The sequence below is a fragment of the Staurois parvus genome, unplaced genomic scaffold, assembly GCF_062004578.1.
Source record: "Staurois parvus isolate SC_StPar_1 unplaced genomic scaffold, SC_StPar_1.0 ptg001079l, whole genome shotgun sequence".
Classification (NCBI taxonomy): Eukaryota; Metazoa; Chordata; class Amphibia; order Anura; family Ranidae; genus Staurois; species Staurois parvus.
In genome coordinates, this window is record NW_028318875.1 from 727,913 (window position 1) to 746,461 (window position 18,549).

At 49.0% G+C, this 18,549-nt stretch overlaps 1 protein-coding gene and 1 pseudogene across 2 annotated transcripts in view; both read right to left on the reverse strand.

The window, feature by feature from the left end:
* Window positions 1-5,175: 5,175 nt before the first annotated feature.
* Window positions 5,176-9,567, reverse strand: LOC149440500 (uncharacterized; annotated as a pseudogene). The gene is made up of 6 exons (XR_016307603.1): window positions 9,513-9,567; window positions 7,980-8,098; window positions 7,664-7,863; window positions 7,057-7,203; window positions 6,810-6,951; window positions 5,176-6,581 (listed from the first exon to the last, which is right to left on the reverse strand). The product of XR_016307603.1 is annotated as an uncharacterized LOC149440500 (transcript).
* A 2,379-nt stretch (window positions 9,568-11,946) lies between these two features.
* LOC149440501 (uncharacterized) overlaps window positions 11,947-18,549 on the reverse strand; it is a 62,569-nt gene continuing 55,966 nt past the window's right edge. Inside the window, exon 20 of the mRNA XM_089658511.1 lies at window positions 11,947-18,006. Coding sequence (XP_089514637.1) covers window positions 17,065-18,006 — 942 coding nt within the window. The 3' untranslated portion in view covers window positions 11,947-17,064. The remainder of the gene's footprint in view (window positions 18,007-18,549) is intronic.

Genomic DNA, 18,549 nt, shown 5'->3' on the forward strand with positions numbered 1-18,549 from the left:
CCAGCACACCTCTGCCTCCACTGCCCCCAGCACACCTCTGCCTCCACTGCCACCCAGCACACCTCTGCCTCCACTGCCACCCAGCACACCTCTGCCTCCAATGCCACCCAGCACACCTCTGCCTCCAATGCCCACCCAGCACACCTCTGCCTCCACTGCCCCCAGTACACCTCTGCCTCCACTGCTCCCAGCACACCTCTGCCTCCACTGCCCCCAGCACACCTCTGCCTCCACTGCCACCCAGCACACCTCTGCCTCCAATGCCCACCCAGCACACCTCTGCCTCCACTGCCACCCAGCACACCTCTGCCTCCACTGCCACCCAGCACACCTCTGCCTCCACTGCCACCCAGCACACCTCTGCCTCCAATGCCCACCCAGCACACCTCTGCCTCCACTGCCCCCAGTACACCTCTGCCTCCACTGCTCCCAGCACACCTCTGCCTCCACTGCTCCCAGCACACCTCTGCCTCCACTGCCCCCAGCACACCTCTGCCTCCACTGCCACCCAGCACACCTCTGCCTCCAATGCCACCCAGCACACCTCTGCCTCCACTGCCACCCAGCACACCTCTGCCTCCAATGCCACCCAGCACACCTCTGCCTCCAATGCCCACCCAGCACACCTCTGCCTCCAATGCCACCCAGCACACCTCTGCCTCCAATGCCCACCCAGCACACCTCTGCCTCCACTGCCACCCAGCACACCTCTGCCTCCAATGCCCACCCAGCACACCTCTGCCTCCACTGCCACCCAGCACACCTCTGCCTCCACTGCTCCCAGCACACCTCTGCCTCCACTGCCCCCAGCACACCTCTGCCTCCACTGCCACCCAGCACACCTCTGCCTCCAATGCCACCCAGCACACCTCTGCCTCCAATGCCCACCCAGCACACCTCTGCCTCCACTGCCACCCAGCACACCTCTGCCTCCACTGCCACCCAGCACACCTCTGCCTCCACTGCTCCCAGCACACCTCTGCCTCCACTGCCCCCAGCACACCTCTGCCTCCACTGCCACCCAGCACACCTCTGCCTCCAATGCCCACCCAGCACACCTCTGCCTCCACTGCCACCCAGCACACCTCTGCCTCCACTGCCACCCAGCACACCTCTGCCTCCACTGCCACCCAGCACACCTCTGCCTCCAATGCCCACCCAGCACACCTCTGCCTCCACTGCCCCCAGTACACCTCTGCCTCCACTGCTCCCAGCACACCTCTGCCTCCACTGCTCCCAGCACACCTCTGCCTCCACTGCCCCCAGCACACCTCTGCCTCCACTGCCACCCAGCACACCTCTGCCTCCAATGCCACCCAGCACACCTCTGCCTCCACTGCCACCCAGCACACCTCTGCCTCCAATGCCACCCAGCACACCTCTGCCTCCAATGCCCACCCAGCACACCTCTGCCTCCAATGCCACCCAGCACACCTCTGCCTCCAATGCCCACCCAGCACACCTCTGCCTCCACTGCCCCCAGCACACCTCTGCCTCCACTGCCACCCAGCACACCTCTGCCTCCACTGCTCCCAGCACACCTCTGCCTCCACTGCCCCCAGCACACCTCTGCCTCCACTGCCACCCAGCACACCTCTGCCTCCAATGCCACCCAGCACACCTCTGCCTCCAATGCCCACCCAGCACACCTCTGCCTCCACTGCCACCCAGCACACCTCTGCCTCCACTGCCACCCAGCACACCTCTGCCTCCACTGCCCCCAGCACACCTCTGCCTCCACTGCCACCCAGCACACCTCTGCCTCCACTGCCACCCAGCACACCTCTGCCTCCAATGCCACCCAGCACACCTCTGTCTCCATTACCACCCAGCAGACCACTGCCTCCACTGCCCCCCAGCACACCTCTGTCTCCAATGCCCCCCCAGAACACCTCTGCCTCCACTGCCCCCAGCACACCACTGCCTCCAATGCCACCCAGCACACCTCTGTCTCCAATGCCACCCAGCACACCTCTGTCTCCAATGCCACCCAGCACACCTCTGTCTCCAATGCCCCCCCAGCAGACCACTGCCTCCAATGCCACCCAGCACACCTCTGTCTCCAATGCCCCCCCAGCACACCTCTGCCTCCAATGCCCCCAGTACACCTCTGCCTCCACTGCCCCCAGCACACCTCTGCCTCCACTGCCCCCAGCACACCTCTGCCTCCACTGCCCCCAGCACACCTCTGCCTCCACTGCCCACCCAGCACACCTCTGCCTCCACTGCCCCCAGCACACCTCTGCCTCCACTGCCACCCAGCACACCTCTGCCTCCACTGCCCCCAGCACACCTCTGCCTCCACTGCCACCCAGCACACCTCTGCCTCCAATGCCCGCCAGCACACCTCTGTCTCCATTACCACCCAGCAGACCACTGCCTCCACTGCCCCCCAGCACGCCTCTGTCTCCAATGCCCCCCCAGAACACCTCTGCCTCCACTGCCCCCAGCACACCACTGCCTCCAATGCCACCCAGCACACCTCTGTCTCCAATGCCCCCCCAGCAGACCACTGCCTCCAATGCCACCCAACACACCTCTGCCTCCAATGCCCTCCCCTCTCATTATACCTCTGCCTCCAATGCCCCCCCAGCACACCTTTGACTCCAATGTCCTCCCCTCTCATTATACCTCTGACTCCAATGCCCCCAGCACACCACTGCCTTCAATGCCCCCCCCCCCCCCAGCACACCACTGCCTCCAATGTCCTCCCTTCTCATTATACCTCTTCCTCCAATGCCCCCCCCCCAGCACATCACTGCCTCCAATGCTCCCCCAGCACACCACTGCCTCCAATGCCCTCCCCTCTCATTATACCTCTGCCTCCAATGCCTCCCCCCCAGCACACCACTGCCTCCAATGTCCTCCCCTCTCATTATACCTCTGCCTCCCCCCCAGCACACCACTGCCTCCAATGTCCTCCCCTCTCATTATACCTCTGCCTCCAATGCCCCCCCCAGCACATCACTGCCTCCAATGCCCCCCCAGCACATCACTGCCTCCAATGCTCCCCCAGCACACCACTGCCTCCAATGCCCTCCCAGCACACCACTGCCTCCAATGCCCTCCCCTCTCATTATACCTCTGCCTCCAATGCTGCCCACCAAACCACTGCTTTCAAAGCAGCCCCCTACACACCTCTGAGAAAGAGGGGTTTTCCCCTCGAAACGTGTCAGCCTTCCGGACCTGCGTGGCTCCTTCTTGTGAATATAATCCCGTACACTTTGTTCCTGCATATACATCGATGAGTTTGTATACACATTGCTTTATGAATATATCACTTATCACATATAATTTTATCAATAAATTGGCTATAAATATAATGCGCTAGGCTGGTGCGCCTTCTTTTTGTTTGTGTATGGCTTCAAATCGTGATTGTACTGCACGCTGCAATGTGGTGACCCACCAATTATTGTTCATCATGAAATTACCATTCTATAGAGACTAAATACGATATACCTCGGATGTCCTGGGAGGGGGGGGTCACTGTCTGGTGGTATTAACAGAATCCTGTTACGTGTTTCTGAGCCGATCGCTCGATAGGGCACGGTGACGGCTGAATATGAATTTTTAATATTACCCCTCCCCCAAAAAAGGGACTCAGAACAGAATATCGAAAGGAGAAGAGCTGACCTTTTTATTTTCCATTGTTAAGAAAAAAATAATTAACAGACAATAAAACTGAATCAAATGAAAATCATATAAATTGAGTATAAATTGGAGTCAAATATATTACATTTGTACTGATGGGACCACCTTCTTCAGTAAAGCCGCAAATGTGTGATGCCGGGCAACAGCCTGGGCTCCTTTATTACATGGCCAGCGATTCTCCTTCTCTGCCAGACCCTCATCCTAGACATCTATGATAGATGATAAAGTGTTACTGGACCCCCAACAGTACAATCAGTCTGTAGATGTAGCAAAGCATGCTTGTGATACTCACTGTGGAACCTAAGGGGTTAAAAAGGCTGTTTGATCCTGTCTTCTCTGATTCTCCCCTTCTTCCTCTACCCCCACTCTCTTATCTCCTGCTAGAAAGGGTTTTTCTTTTGTTTTGGAGAGCACAGGGCCAATCAGCGCTGTCCAGACAGAGGTCAGGGGTTCTGCATCCTCCTAGGGCAAAATGAAAACTCCTCCTACAAGCTCTGCTGGATACTGATAGAAGTCGCATATGTCTGGGGAGAGCGGATATAGTGAATGCGGGGTCCAGGGAGTGCGGATATAGTGAATGCTGGGTCCGGGGAGAGCGGATATAGTGAATGCGGGGTCCGGGGAGAGCGGATATAGTGAATGCGGGATCCGGGGAGAGCGGATATAGTGAATGCGGGATCCGGGGAGAGCGGATATAGTGAATGCGGGGTCCGGGGAGAGCGGATATAGTGAATGCGGGGTCCGGGGAGTGCGGATATAGTGAATGCGGGGTCCGGGGAGAGCGGATATAGTGAATGCGGGGTCCGGGGAGAGCGGATATAGTGAATGCGGGGTCCGGGGAGAGCGGATATAGTGAATGCGGGATCCGGGGAGAGCGGATATAGTGAATGTGGCCCAGAGGCCGGATGTGGCCCTTTGGTTGCCTTTATCTGGCCCTTGGGGCACTGTTCCTCCCACTGATACAAGACATTATTCCTCCCACTGATAACAATAATGGGACATTCTTCCTAGTAACCACAAGTGCGAGGCGCATTCTTCCCAATGACCACAAGTGCGAGGCGCATTCTTCCCACTGACCACAAGTGTGAGGAGCATTCTTCCCACTGACCACAAGTGTGAGGAGCATTCTTCCCAATGACCACAAGTGTGAGGAGCATTGTTCCCAATGACCACAAGTGTGAGGCGCATTCTTCCCAATGACCCCAAGTGTGAGGCGCATTCTTCCCAATGACCCCAAGTGTGAGGCGCATTCTTCTCAGTGACCACAAGCGTAAGGAGCGTTCTTCTCATTGACCACAAGTGTGAGGAGCATTCTCCCCAGTGACCTTCACACTAATGTACTGTGAGCTGTAGATATAGAATTATCATCAGGGGTTCCTTGAACCCAAAAAAAGTTATTTCAAGGGTTCCTCCAGGTTACAAAGGTTGAGAAAGACTCTCCCACGTATTGGACTGCTTCATCAGTCAAATGCCACCATACAGTTGCCACCAGCAATCAGGTAGTGTGAATTCTCTGACACCTAATTAGATTTTCTAGGACCGTAAAGCCTTTGCTGCACTCTGGACATGGGCAAGATGCTCACCTAGGTGACATTTCTGGTGTCTAAGGAGGCTTATTTTCTGAGTGAAACATTTCCCGCAATCTGAACACGAAAAAGGGCGCTCCCCCGTGTGAATTCTTTGGTGCTGAACAAGGTATCTTTTCGTAGTGAAACATTTCCCGCACTCCGAACAGGAAAAAGTACGCTCGACTGTGTGAATGGTCCGGTGGACAATAAGTTTTTGTTTAGAAATAAAACATTTTCCGCACTCCGAACATGGAAAAGGACGCTCATCCGTGTGAATTCTCTGGTGCTGAACAAGGTATCTCTTGGTAGTGAAACATTTCCCGCACTCAAAGCAAGGAAAAGGGCGCTCGCCCGTGTGACTTTTCTGGTGTTTAAGAAGGTCTTGTTTCTTAATGAAACATTTTTCGCACTCTGAACATGAGAAAGGACGCTCGCCCGTGTGAATTCTCTGGTGTATGATAAGATATTCTTTGGTAAGGAAACTTTTCCCGCACTCTAAGCAAGAAAAAGGACGCTCGCCTGTGTGAATTCTCTGGTGCTTAAGGAGGTTTTGCTTCATAGTGAAACATTTCCCACACTCTGAACAGGAGAAAGAATGCTCTCCTGTGTGAATTCCCTGGTGTATACGAAGGTATTGTTTCGTAATGAAATATTTCCCACACTCTGTGCAAGAAAAAGGAAGTCTGCCAGTGTGAGTTTTCTGGTGTAACAGTAGGCTTCTTTGATAGGGGAAACTTTTCCCGCACTCTGAACAAGAAAAAGGGCGCTCTCCTGTGTGAATTCTCTGGTGTCCATGAAGCGTTCCTTTATCAGTGAAACATTTCCTGCACTCTGAACATGAGAAAGGACGCTCACCCGTGTGACTTCTCTGGTGCCTACGTAGTGTTGCTTTGTCCGTAAAACATTTCCCGCACTCTGAGCACGGAAAAGGACGCTCTCCCGTGTGACTTTTCCGCTGTTTAGATGGTGCTCTGTTGTTAGTGTGAGGGTTCTCACATTCTAAAGAGGAAAATAAACTCCCTCTGTCATATAAAGAAGACTCCTTGGGGTTAGATGGATGTGTTGATTGAACCGAACTGTGAGATCTCAGGTGGATATCTTGAAAATGTTCAGAAGATTCCTCAGGATTAGAAGGATCCATTGATCTTAGATGGACATCTGAAGTCATAGTATGGAATTTATCAGAAGATTCCTCAGGATTAGAAGAATCCATTGATCTCCCCAGATGGGAAGGTCTGTGATGTGTAGGTGGAGTAATGAGATCTTCTCCTGGAGAACGTTGTGTGATGTCTTTATCTTCTGCCTTGAAACCTGGAGGCAACATCGGATCTCCCCACGAGGTTTTCCGAAAAAAGCGTCCATCTGTAAGAACATTTTTAAAGAAAAGTGTAAAAAAAAAAATCACATATACATTCAGGAGATCCTTTGGATATACTGTAGGTTTAGGATTGTGTTTCCATTTTTTTTTCCATTTTGGAGTGGACACTCTTGATGGACATCAACCCATCTAACAATGTAAATACATCCTTCATACTCGTATATAGGAATTCAAAATGTGAACTGATTCTTCATTTAATGTTTATGACTTACTTGTGTCCGTATGTAGAGAAGGTTCCTCCAGTTTACTTTCCAGGACCATCTCCTCCTCCTCCATAGACTGCTGATCTCCACTCACCAACATCTCTTCTTCTTCCTCTTTAACCTCAACTTTGATGTCTTCCAGATCTTCATCCTAAACCCCAAAGATGACAGAATAAAAGGAGAAAGAGACTTCATAGAAGAATTTCATCCCATAAAATGTACTTTGTTTTTGTTACTTTTTGCCGGTCCCATCTACCTGATCATTGTCTCCGTGAGTGTGGTCTTTTCGGGTGGAATCCCGGGAATACAGAGGATCTCTCTCCTCCATAGACTGCTGATCTTCAGTAACCAACATCTCTTCTTCTTCTTTGATCTCAACTTTGATGTCTTTCAGTTCTTCACCCTAAAGTCCAAAAAAAACATTGATAAAAAGAAACGAGATTACGTAGCTTAGACTATATTTTAGGACTACATGGTTGGCCCCACCTAACTGATGATGGTGAGGGATGGTGTGATCTTTCTGTATGGAATCCCGGGAATACAGAGGATGGGGGCATCTCTCTGGTGGGTTCCCATTAATGGATCAATCTACTTGATGATGGTGAGGGATGGTGAGGGATGGTGTGACCTTCCTGTATGGAATCCCGGAAATACAGAGGATGGGGACATCTCTCTGGTGAGTTCCCATTATTGGATTCATCTGCCTTAAGATGGTGAGGGATGGTGTGATCTTCCTGTATAGAATCCCAAGAATACAGAGGACGGGGACATCTCTCTGGTGAGTTCCCATTATTAGTGGAATTCCGGGGATACAGAGGACAGGAACATCTCTCTGGTGGGTTCTCATGACTGGATCCACCTACCTGATCATGGTGAGGGATGGTGTGACCTTCCTGTGTGGAATCGTGGGAATACAGAGGACGGAGACATCTCTCTGGTGGGTTCCCATGACTGGATCCATCTACCTGATGATGGTGAGGGATGGTGTGACCTTCCTGTGTGGAATCCTGGAAATACAGAGGACGAGGACATCTCTCTGGTGGGTTCCCATGACTGGATCCATCTGTAAGAAACACACATACTGACTGAATCCATTGTTTCTATGTGTTTATCAGATGATGGGGGATCTAGGTGGATCCTCCGTACTGCTCTCTCCTTTACAATAAAGTCTCCTCTTACCCAGTGATGTGAGGGGCGGCTGATTGTCCATCATGACGTCCTTGTAGAGATCCTTGTGTCCTTCGAAATACCCTCAGGATCCTCCTCACCTCCTCCTCATATGAACAGGACTCTCCTCTCTGTAGACGAAGAGTAAACTGAGAATTATCTGGACTGTACTGGGGCAAATAATGTCTGCACAGAGTTCCTCCATAGTTCCTGCTTAGTTCCTCCATAGTTCTGACACCTCCAAAGTATTCTCATACTATATTGCAAACCTTGTTCATATCACTGTAGACATGACATTGTTCTGTGCACACAGTGGCCAGGAATATCTATATTGTGAGCCCCGTACTATTGGTGTCACTGGACACTGCATGTACTGGGCACATTGATGTCACCCTGACAGCCAACTCCACCAAAACAGGTCTGGGGGCATTTGTGCTGTGATTGGTTTTCAAGATCACGTGATTAAAATAGGACAATCAGTCAAGTTATGGTGTGGAGCCAAAGAGAACCAACAATCCTCCACCAACATACTATGAGGTACAGAATTGCAGCATCACTTCCATCAAATCACAACATTCAGAAGCTTTATCCCTTATTCTATGTACTGTAAGGATGTTCTTTCCTTCTGCTGCCTCGATTAGAAATTGTACTGTAGCCGACAACCCCAAGACAGCTTAATGGAGGATGGAGATTTGGTTCTATATTTAGGATGTATCCGGTCTATAAACCAGAGGCTCTGGATGGAAGGTTGGATAAATGGTTCTATATTTAGGACGTGTCCAGTCTATAAACCAGAGGCTCTGGATGGACGGTTGGATAAATGGTTCTATATTTAGGACGTATCCGGTCTATAAACCAGAGGCTCCGGATGGACGGTTGGATAAATGGTTTTATATTTAGGACGTATCCGGTCTATAAACCAGAGGCTCCGGATGGACGGTTGGATAAATGGTTCTATATTTAGGACGTGTCCGGTCTATAAACCAGAGGCTCCGGATGGACGGTTGGATAAATGGCTCTATATTTAGGACGTGTCCGGTCTATAAACCAGAGGCTCCGGATGGACGGTTGGATAAATGGCTCTATATTTAGGACGTATCCGGTCTATAAACCAGAGGCTCTGGATGGACGGTTGGATAAATGGCTCTATATTTAGGATTTATCCAGTCTATAAACCAGAGGCTCTGGATGGACGGTTGGATAAATGGTTCTATATTTAGGACGTGTCCGGTCTATAAACCAGAGGCTCTGGATGGACGGTTGTATAAATGGGTCTATATTTAGGACGTGTCCGGTCTATAAACCAGAGGCTCTGGATGGACGGTTGGATAAATGGTTCTATATTTAGGACGTATCCGGTCTATAAACCAGAGGCTCTGGATGGACGGTTAGATAAATGGCTCTATATTTAGGACGTATCCAGTCTATAAACCATAAAAGACATCACAGTAACGATGAAGGAAGAGGACGGACATGACGGTGGAGGAAGAGGACGGACATGACGGGGGGGTTACTGGATGTAAATATAAAATAAGATCTTCTTACCTCCTCTACAACCACTTCCACCAATGTCTCCTCTCTACTTCCGCCTGACTCACCTCTCACCCGGAACTTCCTGTCTGTACCTGACCACACTTCCTGTCCTTGTGCTCCATAAAAGATATGTGAGATGACCACCTTGTGTTTAATATAAATACTACAGTCTAGGTTACGTTCCTCGGCCCCGCCATCCTTTCTTCTATTAGGTGATGTTGATGATCACACACAGGTTATACAGCAAAATAATGGTATCAATATATACATTTTTGTTACAATGTCTTGATCTGATTATCATTACACCATGGTGGTCAATCATTTATTCTCTGTCCCGCCTCCTGTCGGTAAATGTACAGGTGACATCAATGTAAAACCTCTGCCTCCAATGCCCCCCCGGCTCTGATCCCAGGACACCACTTGGGACGTAGCTAAGGCAAGACAATTAAATTTAAAAAAAAAATAACAGGACTGTCCCGGGAAATCCGGGACTGTTGGCAAATATGTGTCTTGTCTTCTATTAGTGGATACCAGATTCTTGTATGGTTCCTCTATTTCAAGAGTCTCCAAACTTTTCAAACAAAGGGCCGGTTTATGGTCCTTCAGACGATAAGAGGGCCAGAGTATGGCCAGTAGGGGCAGAACATATTTCATGCCTAACATCAGTAAGAATAAACATGGCCTCAGGGTTGGTGGTCAGTAGGAGGAAGAGTAGTGCCTCGTTGGTATTAATGAGAGGAATAGTACCCCATAAGTGTTATCAGTGAAATAGTGCCCCATTGTTGGTGTCAGTGGGAAGAATACTGCTTCACATCCAAACTTTTCAACAAAGGGCCGGTTTATGGTCCTTCAGCCTTTAAGAGGGTCAGAGTATGGCCAGTGGGGGGCAGAACATATTTCAGGCCCAGCATCAGTAAGAATAAACATGGCCTCAGGGTTGGTGGTCAGTAGGAGGAAGAGTAGTGACCCATTGTTGGTGTCAGTGGGAGGAATACTGCTTCATATCCAAACTTTTCAAACAAAGGGCCGGTTTATGGTTCTTTAGAAGTTAAGAGGGCGGGAGTATAGTCAGTGGGGGGTAGAACCTATTTCACGCCCAGCATCAGTAAGAAATAGCATGGCCTCAGAGTTGGTGGTCAGAAGGAGGAAAAGTAGTGCCCCATCGTTGGTATTAATGGGAGGAATAGTACCCCATAAGTGGTGTCAGTGGGAGGAATACTGCTTCATATCCAAACTTTTCAAACAAAGGACCGGTTTATGGTCCTTCAGACGTTAAGAGGGCTGGAGTATGGCCATTGAGGGTAGAAAATATTTTGAGCCCAGCATCAGTAAGAATAAACATGGCCTCAGGGTTGCTGGTCTGTAGGAGGAAGAGTAGTGACCCATTGTTGGTGTCAGTGGGAGGAATACTGCTTCATATCCAAAGTTTTCAAACAAAGGGCTGGTTTATGGTCCTTCAGATGTTAACAGGGCCGGAGTATGGCCAGCGGGGGGAAGAACATATTTCAGGCCCAGCATCAGTGAGAAATAGCATGGCCTCAGGGTTGTTGGTGAGTAGGAGGAAGAGTAGTGCCCCATTGTTGGTATTAATGGGAGGAATGGAACCCCATAAATGTTATCAGTGGAAATAGTGCCCTATTGTTGGTGTCAGTGGGAGGAATACTGCTTCATAGCCAAACGTTTCAAAGGGCCGGTTTATGGTCCTTCAGACGTTAAGTGGGCCGGAGTATGGAGAGTGGGGGGTAGAACCTATTTCATGCCCACCATCAGTTAGAATAAACATGGCCTTAGGGTTGGTGGTCAGTAGGAGGAAGAGTAGTGCCCCATCGTTGGTATTAATGGGAGGAATAGTACCCCATAAGTGTTATCAGTGGAAATAGTGCCCCATTGTTTGTGTCAGTGGGAAGAATACTGCTTTATATCTAAACTTTTCAAACAAAGGGCCAGTTTATGGTCCTTCAGACGTTAAGATGGTCGGAGTATGGCCAGTGGGGGGTAGAACATATTTTGGGCCCAGCATCAGTAAGAAATAGCATGGCCTCAGGCTCAGTACGGCCATCTTTGAAATGTTTACACCATTCAAACAAAGACTAAATGTCCTTAGAGGTAAATCTTTCACCCATTTTTTGATAACTGAGGAAGATGGCGGTGGAGATGATCCTGAAGATTTAGGTGTTACCCGCTGTGGACTAGGAGTTGAGGACTCTGGAGGGTGTTTTGGTTTACCAAGGTGAGGGGACGTTAGCAAGACCCCAGTTTTGGATTTGTTTAAAGCCTTCTTCTGATATCAGTATGGGCACCATCTGAATTTGGTAGGTCACCAGGATTTTCATGGGTAAGCCCGACCTGTAGGGGATGATATGCTCTTGGTGACTGGAGCAAACTCCTTGCTACACCTGCCAGAGGCTAAAGGTCATACAAAGAAACAAACAGAGGGCCTAGTGCATTACCTTTTAAAAGATCATTTATTGAATAAATAAGTGGTATTATATTCACAAAGGAACAAATGTCAAGGGCACAACATATAGAGGCTCTGATGAAGAGGCAAGCCCTCGAAACGTGTCAGAATTCAGAGGTCTAGGAGTCCCATTACGGATATCATCCAGTGTGACTGGATGCCTTCTTCTGACGTCAGTATGGGCACCATCTGATTTTGGTAGGTCACCATGATTTTCATGGGGTAGTCCCACCTGTACAGAATGTTATGCTCTTGGTGATTGGGGCAAACTCCTTGCTACACCTGCCAGAGACTAAAGATCCTTAGAAGGAAGTAAATCTTCCACCCATTTTTCGATAACTGAAGCAGATGATGGAGGAAATCCTGCAGATTTAGGTGTTACCCTCTAGGGACCAGGGGTCAAGGACTCTGGAGGGTTCCAGGTATACATTTGTTGAAAGCCTTATTTGGCGTCAGTATGGGCACCATCTGATTTTGGTAGGTCACCAGGATTTTTGTGGGGCAGGCCCACCTGTAGGGGATGTTATGCTGTTGGAGTGCTTTGGTGATTGGCACAAACTCCTTGCTACACCTGCTGGAGACTGAATGTCCTTAGAACTAAATCGTCCACCCATTTTTCGATAACAGAGGAAGGTGTTGATGGAAATTCTGTAAATTTAGGTTTTACCTGCCGTGGACCAGGAGTCGGGGACTCTAGAGGGTGTTTTGGTTTGCCAAGACTGAGATAAGGCCCCAGTTATGAATTTTTTTAAAGCCGTCTTTTGACGTCAGTATGGTCACCATCTAACATAGGAGCCACACCTGCTGGAAACCGGTGTGCCTCCTTTCTTTTAAATGTCCTTAGAAAAATGTAACACCTTCCACCCATTTGTTGAAACCTCAGCAAGGTGTTGGGAGGAGATCCTGAACAATTAGGTGTTACCTGCTGTGGACTAGGAGTCAGCAATTCTGGAGGGTGTTTTGGTTTGCCAAGACTGACGTGAGGGGATGCTAGTTAGTTATCGATTTTGGCATCAGTATGGCCACCATCTGATTTTGGTAGGCCATCAGGATTCTTATGGATTAGTCCGACCTATGGGGATGTTGCCCTCTCGGAGTGCTTTGGTGATTGGAGGAACCTCCTTGAGCTGTAACAGCTGAAATATCTGTAAAGAGTGAGATATGCGAATACGGATCGGAGTGCGTGCAGGAGTATCTGCTAAGAGTTGTTCTTTGACATGGAAGAAGTATATTCGAACCAATACGTCTCTAGGTAGAGGCAGGTAGATGTTTACATGCAAGGATTCTATGTGCTCGATTAATGATGAGGTCATGAGGGGTGGAGTTTGAGAAATAATTACAAAAGATATGGTATTATCTTGTGATTGATAAATATAGGAATACCTCTGAATTTTGGGTTATCAGCAGTCTTGCTTTTGGGGTGTTGGAACTCCTCTATGTTGATCGTGTGCATCTACCATCTCATTGTCGGCTTTGCTGTAATTTTTCTTTGGCTTCTCTGTCTATGTTGGTCATCACGTGCACCTACCATCTCATTGTAGGCTTTGGAGAAATTCCCCTTTGACTTCTCTGTCTATGTTGGTCATCACGTGCATCTACCATCTCATTGTAGGCTTTGGTGTCATTCCCCCTGGCCTTCCCTGTCTATGTTGGTCATCGTGTGCATCTACCATCTCATTGGAAGGTTTGGTGTAATTTCCCCTTGGCTTCTCTGTCTATGTTGGTCATCCTGTGCCTCTACCATTTCATTGGAAGCGTTGGTGTAATTCCCCGTTGGCTTCCCTGTCTATGTTGGCCATTACGTGCATCTACCATGTCATTGTAGGCTTTGGAGTAATTCCCCCTTGGCTTCTCTGTCTACGTTGGTCATTGTATGTATCTACCATCTCATTGTAGGCTTTGGTGTAATTCCCCTTGGCTTCACTGTCTATGTTGGTCACCATGTGCATCTACCATCTCCTTGTAGGCTTTGGAGTAATTCCCCCTTGGTTTCTCTGTCTATGTTGGCCATCACGTGCATCTACCATCTCATTGTAAGCTTTGGTGTCTTTCCCCCTTTGGCTTCTCTGTCTACGTTGGTCATCGTGTACATCTACCATCTCATTGTAGGCTTTGGTGTCATTCCCCCTTGGCTTCTCTGTCTATGTTGGTCATCACGTGCATCTACCATCTCATTGGAAGCTTTGGTGTCATTCCCCTTTGGCTTCTCTGTCTACGTTGGTCATCGTGTGCATCTACCATCTCATTGTAGGCTTTGGTGTCATTCCCCCTTGGCTTCCCTGTCTATGTTGGTCATCACGGGCATCTACCATCTCATTGGAAGCTTTGGTGTCATTCCCCTTTGGCTTCTCTGTCTACGTTGGTCATCACGTGCATCTACCTTCTCATTGTAGGCTTTTGAGTAATTCCCCTTTGGCTTCCCTATGTTGGCCATCACGTGCATCTACCATCTCATTCTAGGCTTTGGCGTCGTTCCCCCTTGGCTTCTCTGTCTACATTGGCCATCACGTGCATCTACCATCTCATTGGAAGCTTTGGTGTCATTCCCTCTTGGCTTCTCTATCTATGTTGGCCATCATGTGCATCTACTATCTCATTGTAGGCTTTGGAGTAATTCCCCGTCGGCCTCCATGTCTACGTTGGTCATCGTGTGCATCTACCATCTCATTGTAGGCCTTGGTGTCATTCCCCTTTGGCTTCTCTGTCTATGTTGGCCATCACGTGCATCTACCATCTCATTGTAGGCTTTGGTGTTATTCCCCCTTGGCTTCCCTCTCTACGTTGGCCATCGGGTGCATCTACCATCTCATTGTAGGCTTTGGTGTCATTCCCCTTTGGCTTCTCTGTCTACGTTGGTCATCACATCCATCTACCATCTCATTGTAGGTTTTGGTGTAATTGCCCCTTGGCTTCTCTGTCTACGTTGGTCATCATGTGCATCTACCATCTCATTGTAGGCTTTGGTGTCATTCCCCCTTGGCTTCCCTGTCTATGTTGGCCATCACGTGCATCTACCATGTCATTGTAGGCTTTGGTGTAATTCCAAATAAAAATGGGCACCTGCCCAAGTCTATAACTGGCTTATGAAGCAAGGACACATAAACAGGCATCACATAGTGAATAAAAGAGAGAGAACAATGTTCTTGGACAACTTGCCAGCCAGCTTGCTAATGACCAAATTAACCTAACAGTATGCGTTTATAACAGGGGTTTAGTTAGCACACATTTGCAAATACATACGTAAGCCACAGAGCCACGTCATGGCACCCTGATAATCTGTGGTCCTAACTCTACAATTTCAGAGTCCCCATAGTAAAGGCACATGCATTTAATGGATAGATCAAGGGCAGGTGAACCTGAGGGAGCCCACCCCTCTTAAAGGCAAAGGAGTGCACAGGACCCCAGCATGTAGCACAATGGCAGCCATCTCATTGTAGGCTTTGGTGTCATTCCCCCTTGGCTTCTCTGTCTATGTTGGCCATCAAGTGCATCTACCATCTCATTGTAGGCTTTGGTGTCGTTCCCCCCATTTGGCTTCTCTGTTTATGTTGGTCATCGTGTGCATCTACCATCTTATTGTAGGCTTTGGTGTAATTCCCCCCTTTGGCTTCTCTGTCTATGTTGGTCATCGTGTGCATCTACCATCTCATTGTAGGCTTTGGTGTAATTCCCCCCTTTGGCTTCTCGATGTTGGCCATCACGTGAATCTACCATCTCATTGTAGGCTTTGGTGTAATTCCCCCCTTTGGCTTCCCTGTCTATGTTGGTCATCGTGTGCATCTGCCTTCTCATTGTAGGCTTTGGTGTAATTCCCCCTTTTGGCTTCTCTGTCTGTGTTGGTCATTGTATGCATCTACCATTTCATTGTAGGCTTTGGAGTAATTTCCCTTTGGCTTCTCTATCTATGTCGGCCATCACGTGCATCTACCATCTCATAGTAGCTTTGGTGTCATTCCCCCTTGGCTTCTCTATCTACGTTGGCCATCACGTGCTTCTACCATCTCATTGTAGGCTTTGGTGTCATTCCCCCTTGGCTTCCCTGTCTATGTTGGTCATCACGTGCATCTACCATCTCCTTGGAAGCTTCGGTGCAATTCCTCTTTGGCTTCTCTGTCTATGTTGGTCATCATGTGCATCTGCCATCTCATTGTAGGCTTTGGTGTCATTCCCCTTTGGCTTCCCTGTCTATGTTGGCCATCACGTGCATCTACCATTTCATTGGAAGCTTTGGAGTCATTCCCCCTTTGCATCTCTATCTACATTGGTCATTGTGTGCATCTACCATCTCATTTTAGGCTTTGGTGTCATTCCCCCTTGGCTTCCCTCTCTACGTTGGCCATCGGGTGCATCTACCATCTCATTGGAAGCATTGGTGTCATTCCTCCTTGTCTACGTTGGCCATCGGATGCATCTACCATCTCATTGTAGGCTTTGGTGTCATTCCCCCTTGTCTCCCCTGTCTACATTGGTCATCGTGTGCATCTACCATCTCATTGGAAGCTTTGGTGTCATTCCCCCTTGGCCTTCTTGTCTACGTTGGCCATCACGTGCTTCTACCATCTCATTGTAAGCGTTGGTGTCATTCCTCCTTGGCCTCCCTGTCTATTCTGTACCATTTCGGGATGCAATTGATGGCTTACTGAAGAAAATCTGTAGGCCTGTGGAGTCCCGAGACTTTGTTTTCCTTGTGGGACATGTCCTTCAGGGTTCACTAATCCCAGCGGGAGTAAGATGAGGCGGACGAGGGCGCTGAACTGTTGCCAGAAATCTCCGGGCAGAGCGCAACTGAGGCTTCAGGCGTCCATCTTGCTCTGCGGCCAAGCCACGCCCCCTCTTTCTACCTTTCTTGTTGAGAATGGAAAGATAGACATGGAGACATCCCAATGGGGGTGGGAAAGGAACCAGGAATTTCAACAGTCAGATCTCCCACAGGGGCCTTCAAGAAACCAATAGAAGCCAATAGGAGGCTCAGCCCCATAGACTCCGCCTCTTACTGAAATGTCTCTTTGGCAAGGATGTATCTCTTTAAAACATTTTTTTTTTTTTACTCCTCTACGTATCCAACGTCTTCTCCCGTTAAATGCCACCATGCAGCCATCAATAGCATCATTTTTTGTGAATTTTCTGGTGCCTGATTAGATTCCTTTGGTTTGTAAAGCTTTTCCCGCACTCTGAGCATGAGAAAGGCCGCTCACCTGTGTGAATCCTCTGGTGTTTGAGAAGGACTTCTTTCAAGCCAAAACGTTTCCCGCACTCTGCACATGAGAAAGGACGCTCACCCGAGTGGATTTTCTGGTGTTTAACAAGGGATCCTTTCATGGTGAAACATTTCCCGCACTCTGTACAGGAGAAAGGACGCTCGCCCTTGTGGCGCCTCTGATGCGAAAAAAGGTGTTGCTTCTGAGTGAAACATTTCCCGCACTCAGAACAGGAATAAGGACGCTCGCCCGTGTGAATTCTGTGGTGTCTGAGAAGTTTTCCTTTCTCGGTGAAACACTTCCCGCACTCTGTACATGAAAAAGGACGTTCACCGGTGTGACTTCTCTGGTGTATACGAAGTCCTATTCTGTCAGTAAAACATTTCCCGCACTCTGAACAGGGAAAAGGACGCTCACCCGTGTGGATTCTCTGGTGTGTAAGAAGGTGCTGTACTCTAACAAAACTTTTCCCGCACTCTGAACATGCGAAAGGACGCTCACCTGTGTGCCTTCTCTTGTGTTCATCAAGCTCTCCTTTTTGAGTGAAACTTTTCCCACACTCTGAACATGAATAGGGACGCTCACCAGTATGAACTCTGTGGTGCCTTAAAAGGGTTTTTTGCGAAGTGAAACATTTCCCGCACTCTGCGCATAAAAAAGGATACTCGCATGTGTGACTCCTCTGGTGTATAAGAAGTTCCCATTTCTGAATAAAACATTTCCCGCACTCAGAACATGAAAAAGGACGCTCCCCTGTATGAATTCTCTGGTGTCTATTAAGTGTCCCTTTGTCCGTGAAAGATTTCCCGCAAACTGGACATGAAAAGGGACGTTCACCCGTGTGAGTTTTCTGGTGTATTTGAAGGTGTCCTGTCCTAATGAAACATTTCCCGCACTCTGAGCATGAAAAAGGACGCTGTCCCGAGGGATTCATCTGCTGGTTCAGTAGTGCTCGGTGTGATTTCTCACAGTCTGAAGGTGGCCATGAAGGCTCTTCTGTGTAACCTCCATCCCATAATGAAGACTGCTCGGGGTTGGATGGAGGCGTTGATTGACCCGCACCATCAGATCTCAGATATGACGTCATAGTACCGGATTGATCAGAAGATTCCTCGGGATTTACGGGATCTCGTCCTGGAGAACGTTGTGTGATGTCATCATCTTCTGCCTGAAGATCTGGAGACAAAACCTGATCTCCCCCCGAGGTGTTCAGGACAAAACGTCCGCCTGGGGGTGACAAGAATGACAAATATTGTTCTAGGTGTGCATTCAGGAGTCATAGATATTGGTCTGGCTCCCCCTTCACATCACAGCCCCCCCTTTACATCAGTGTCCTCTGCCCCCCCTTCCACATCACAGCCCCCCCTTTACATCAGTGTCCTCAGCTCCCCCT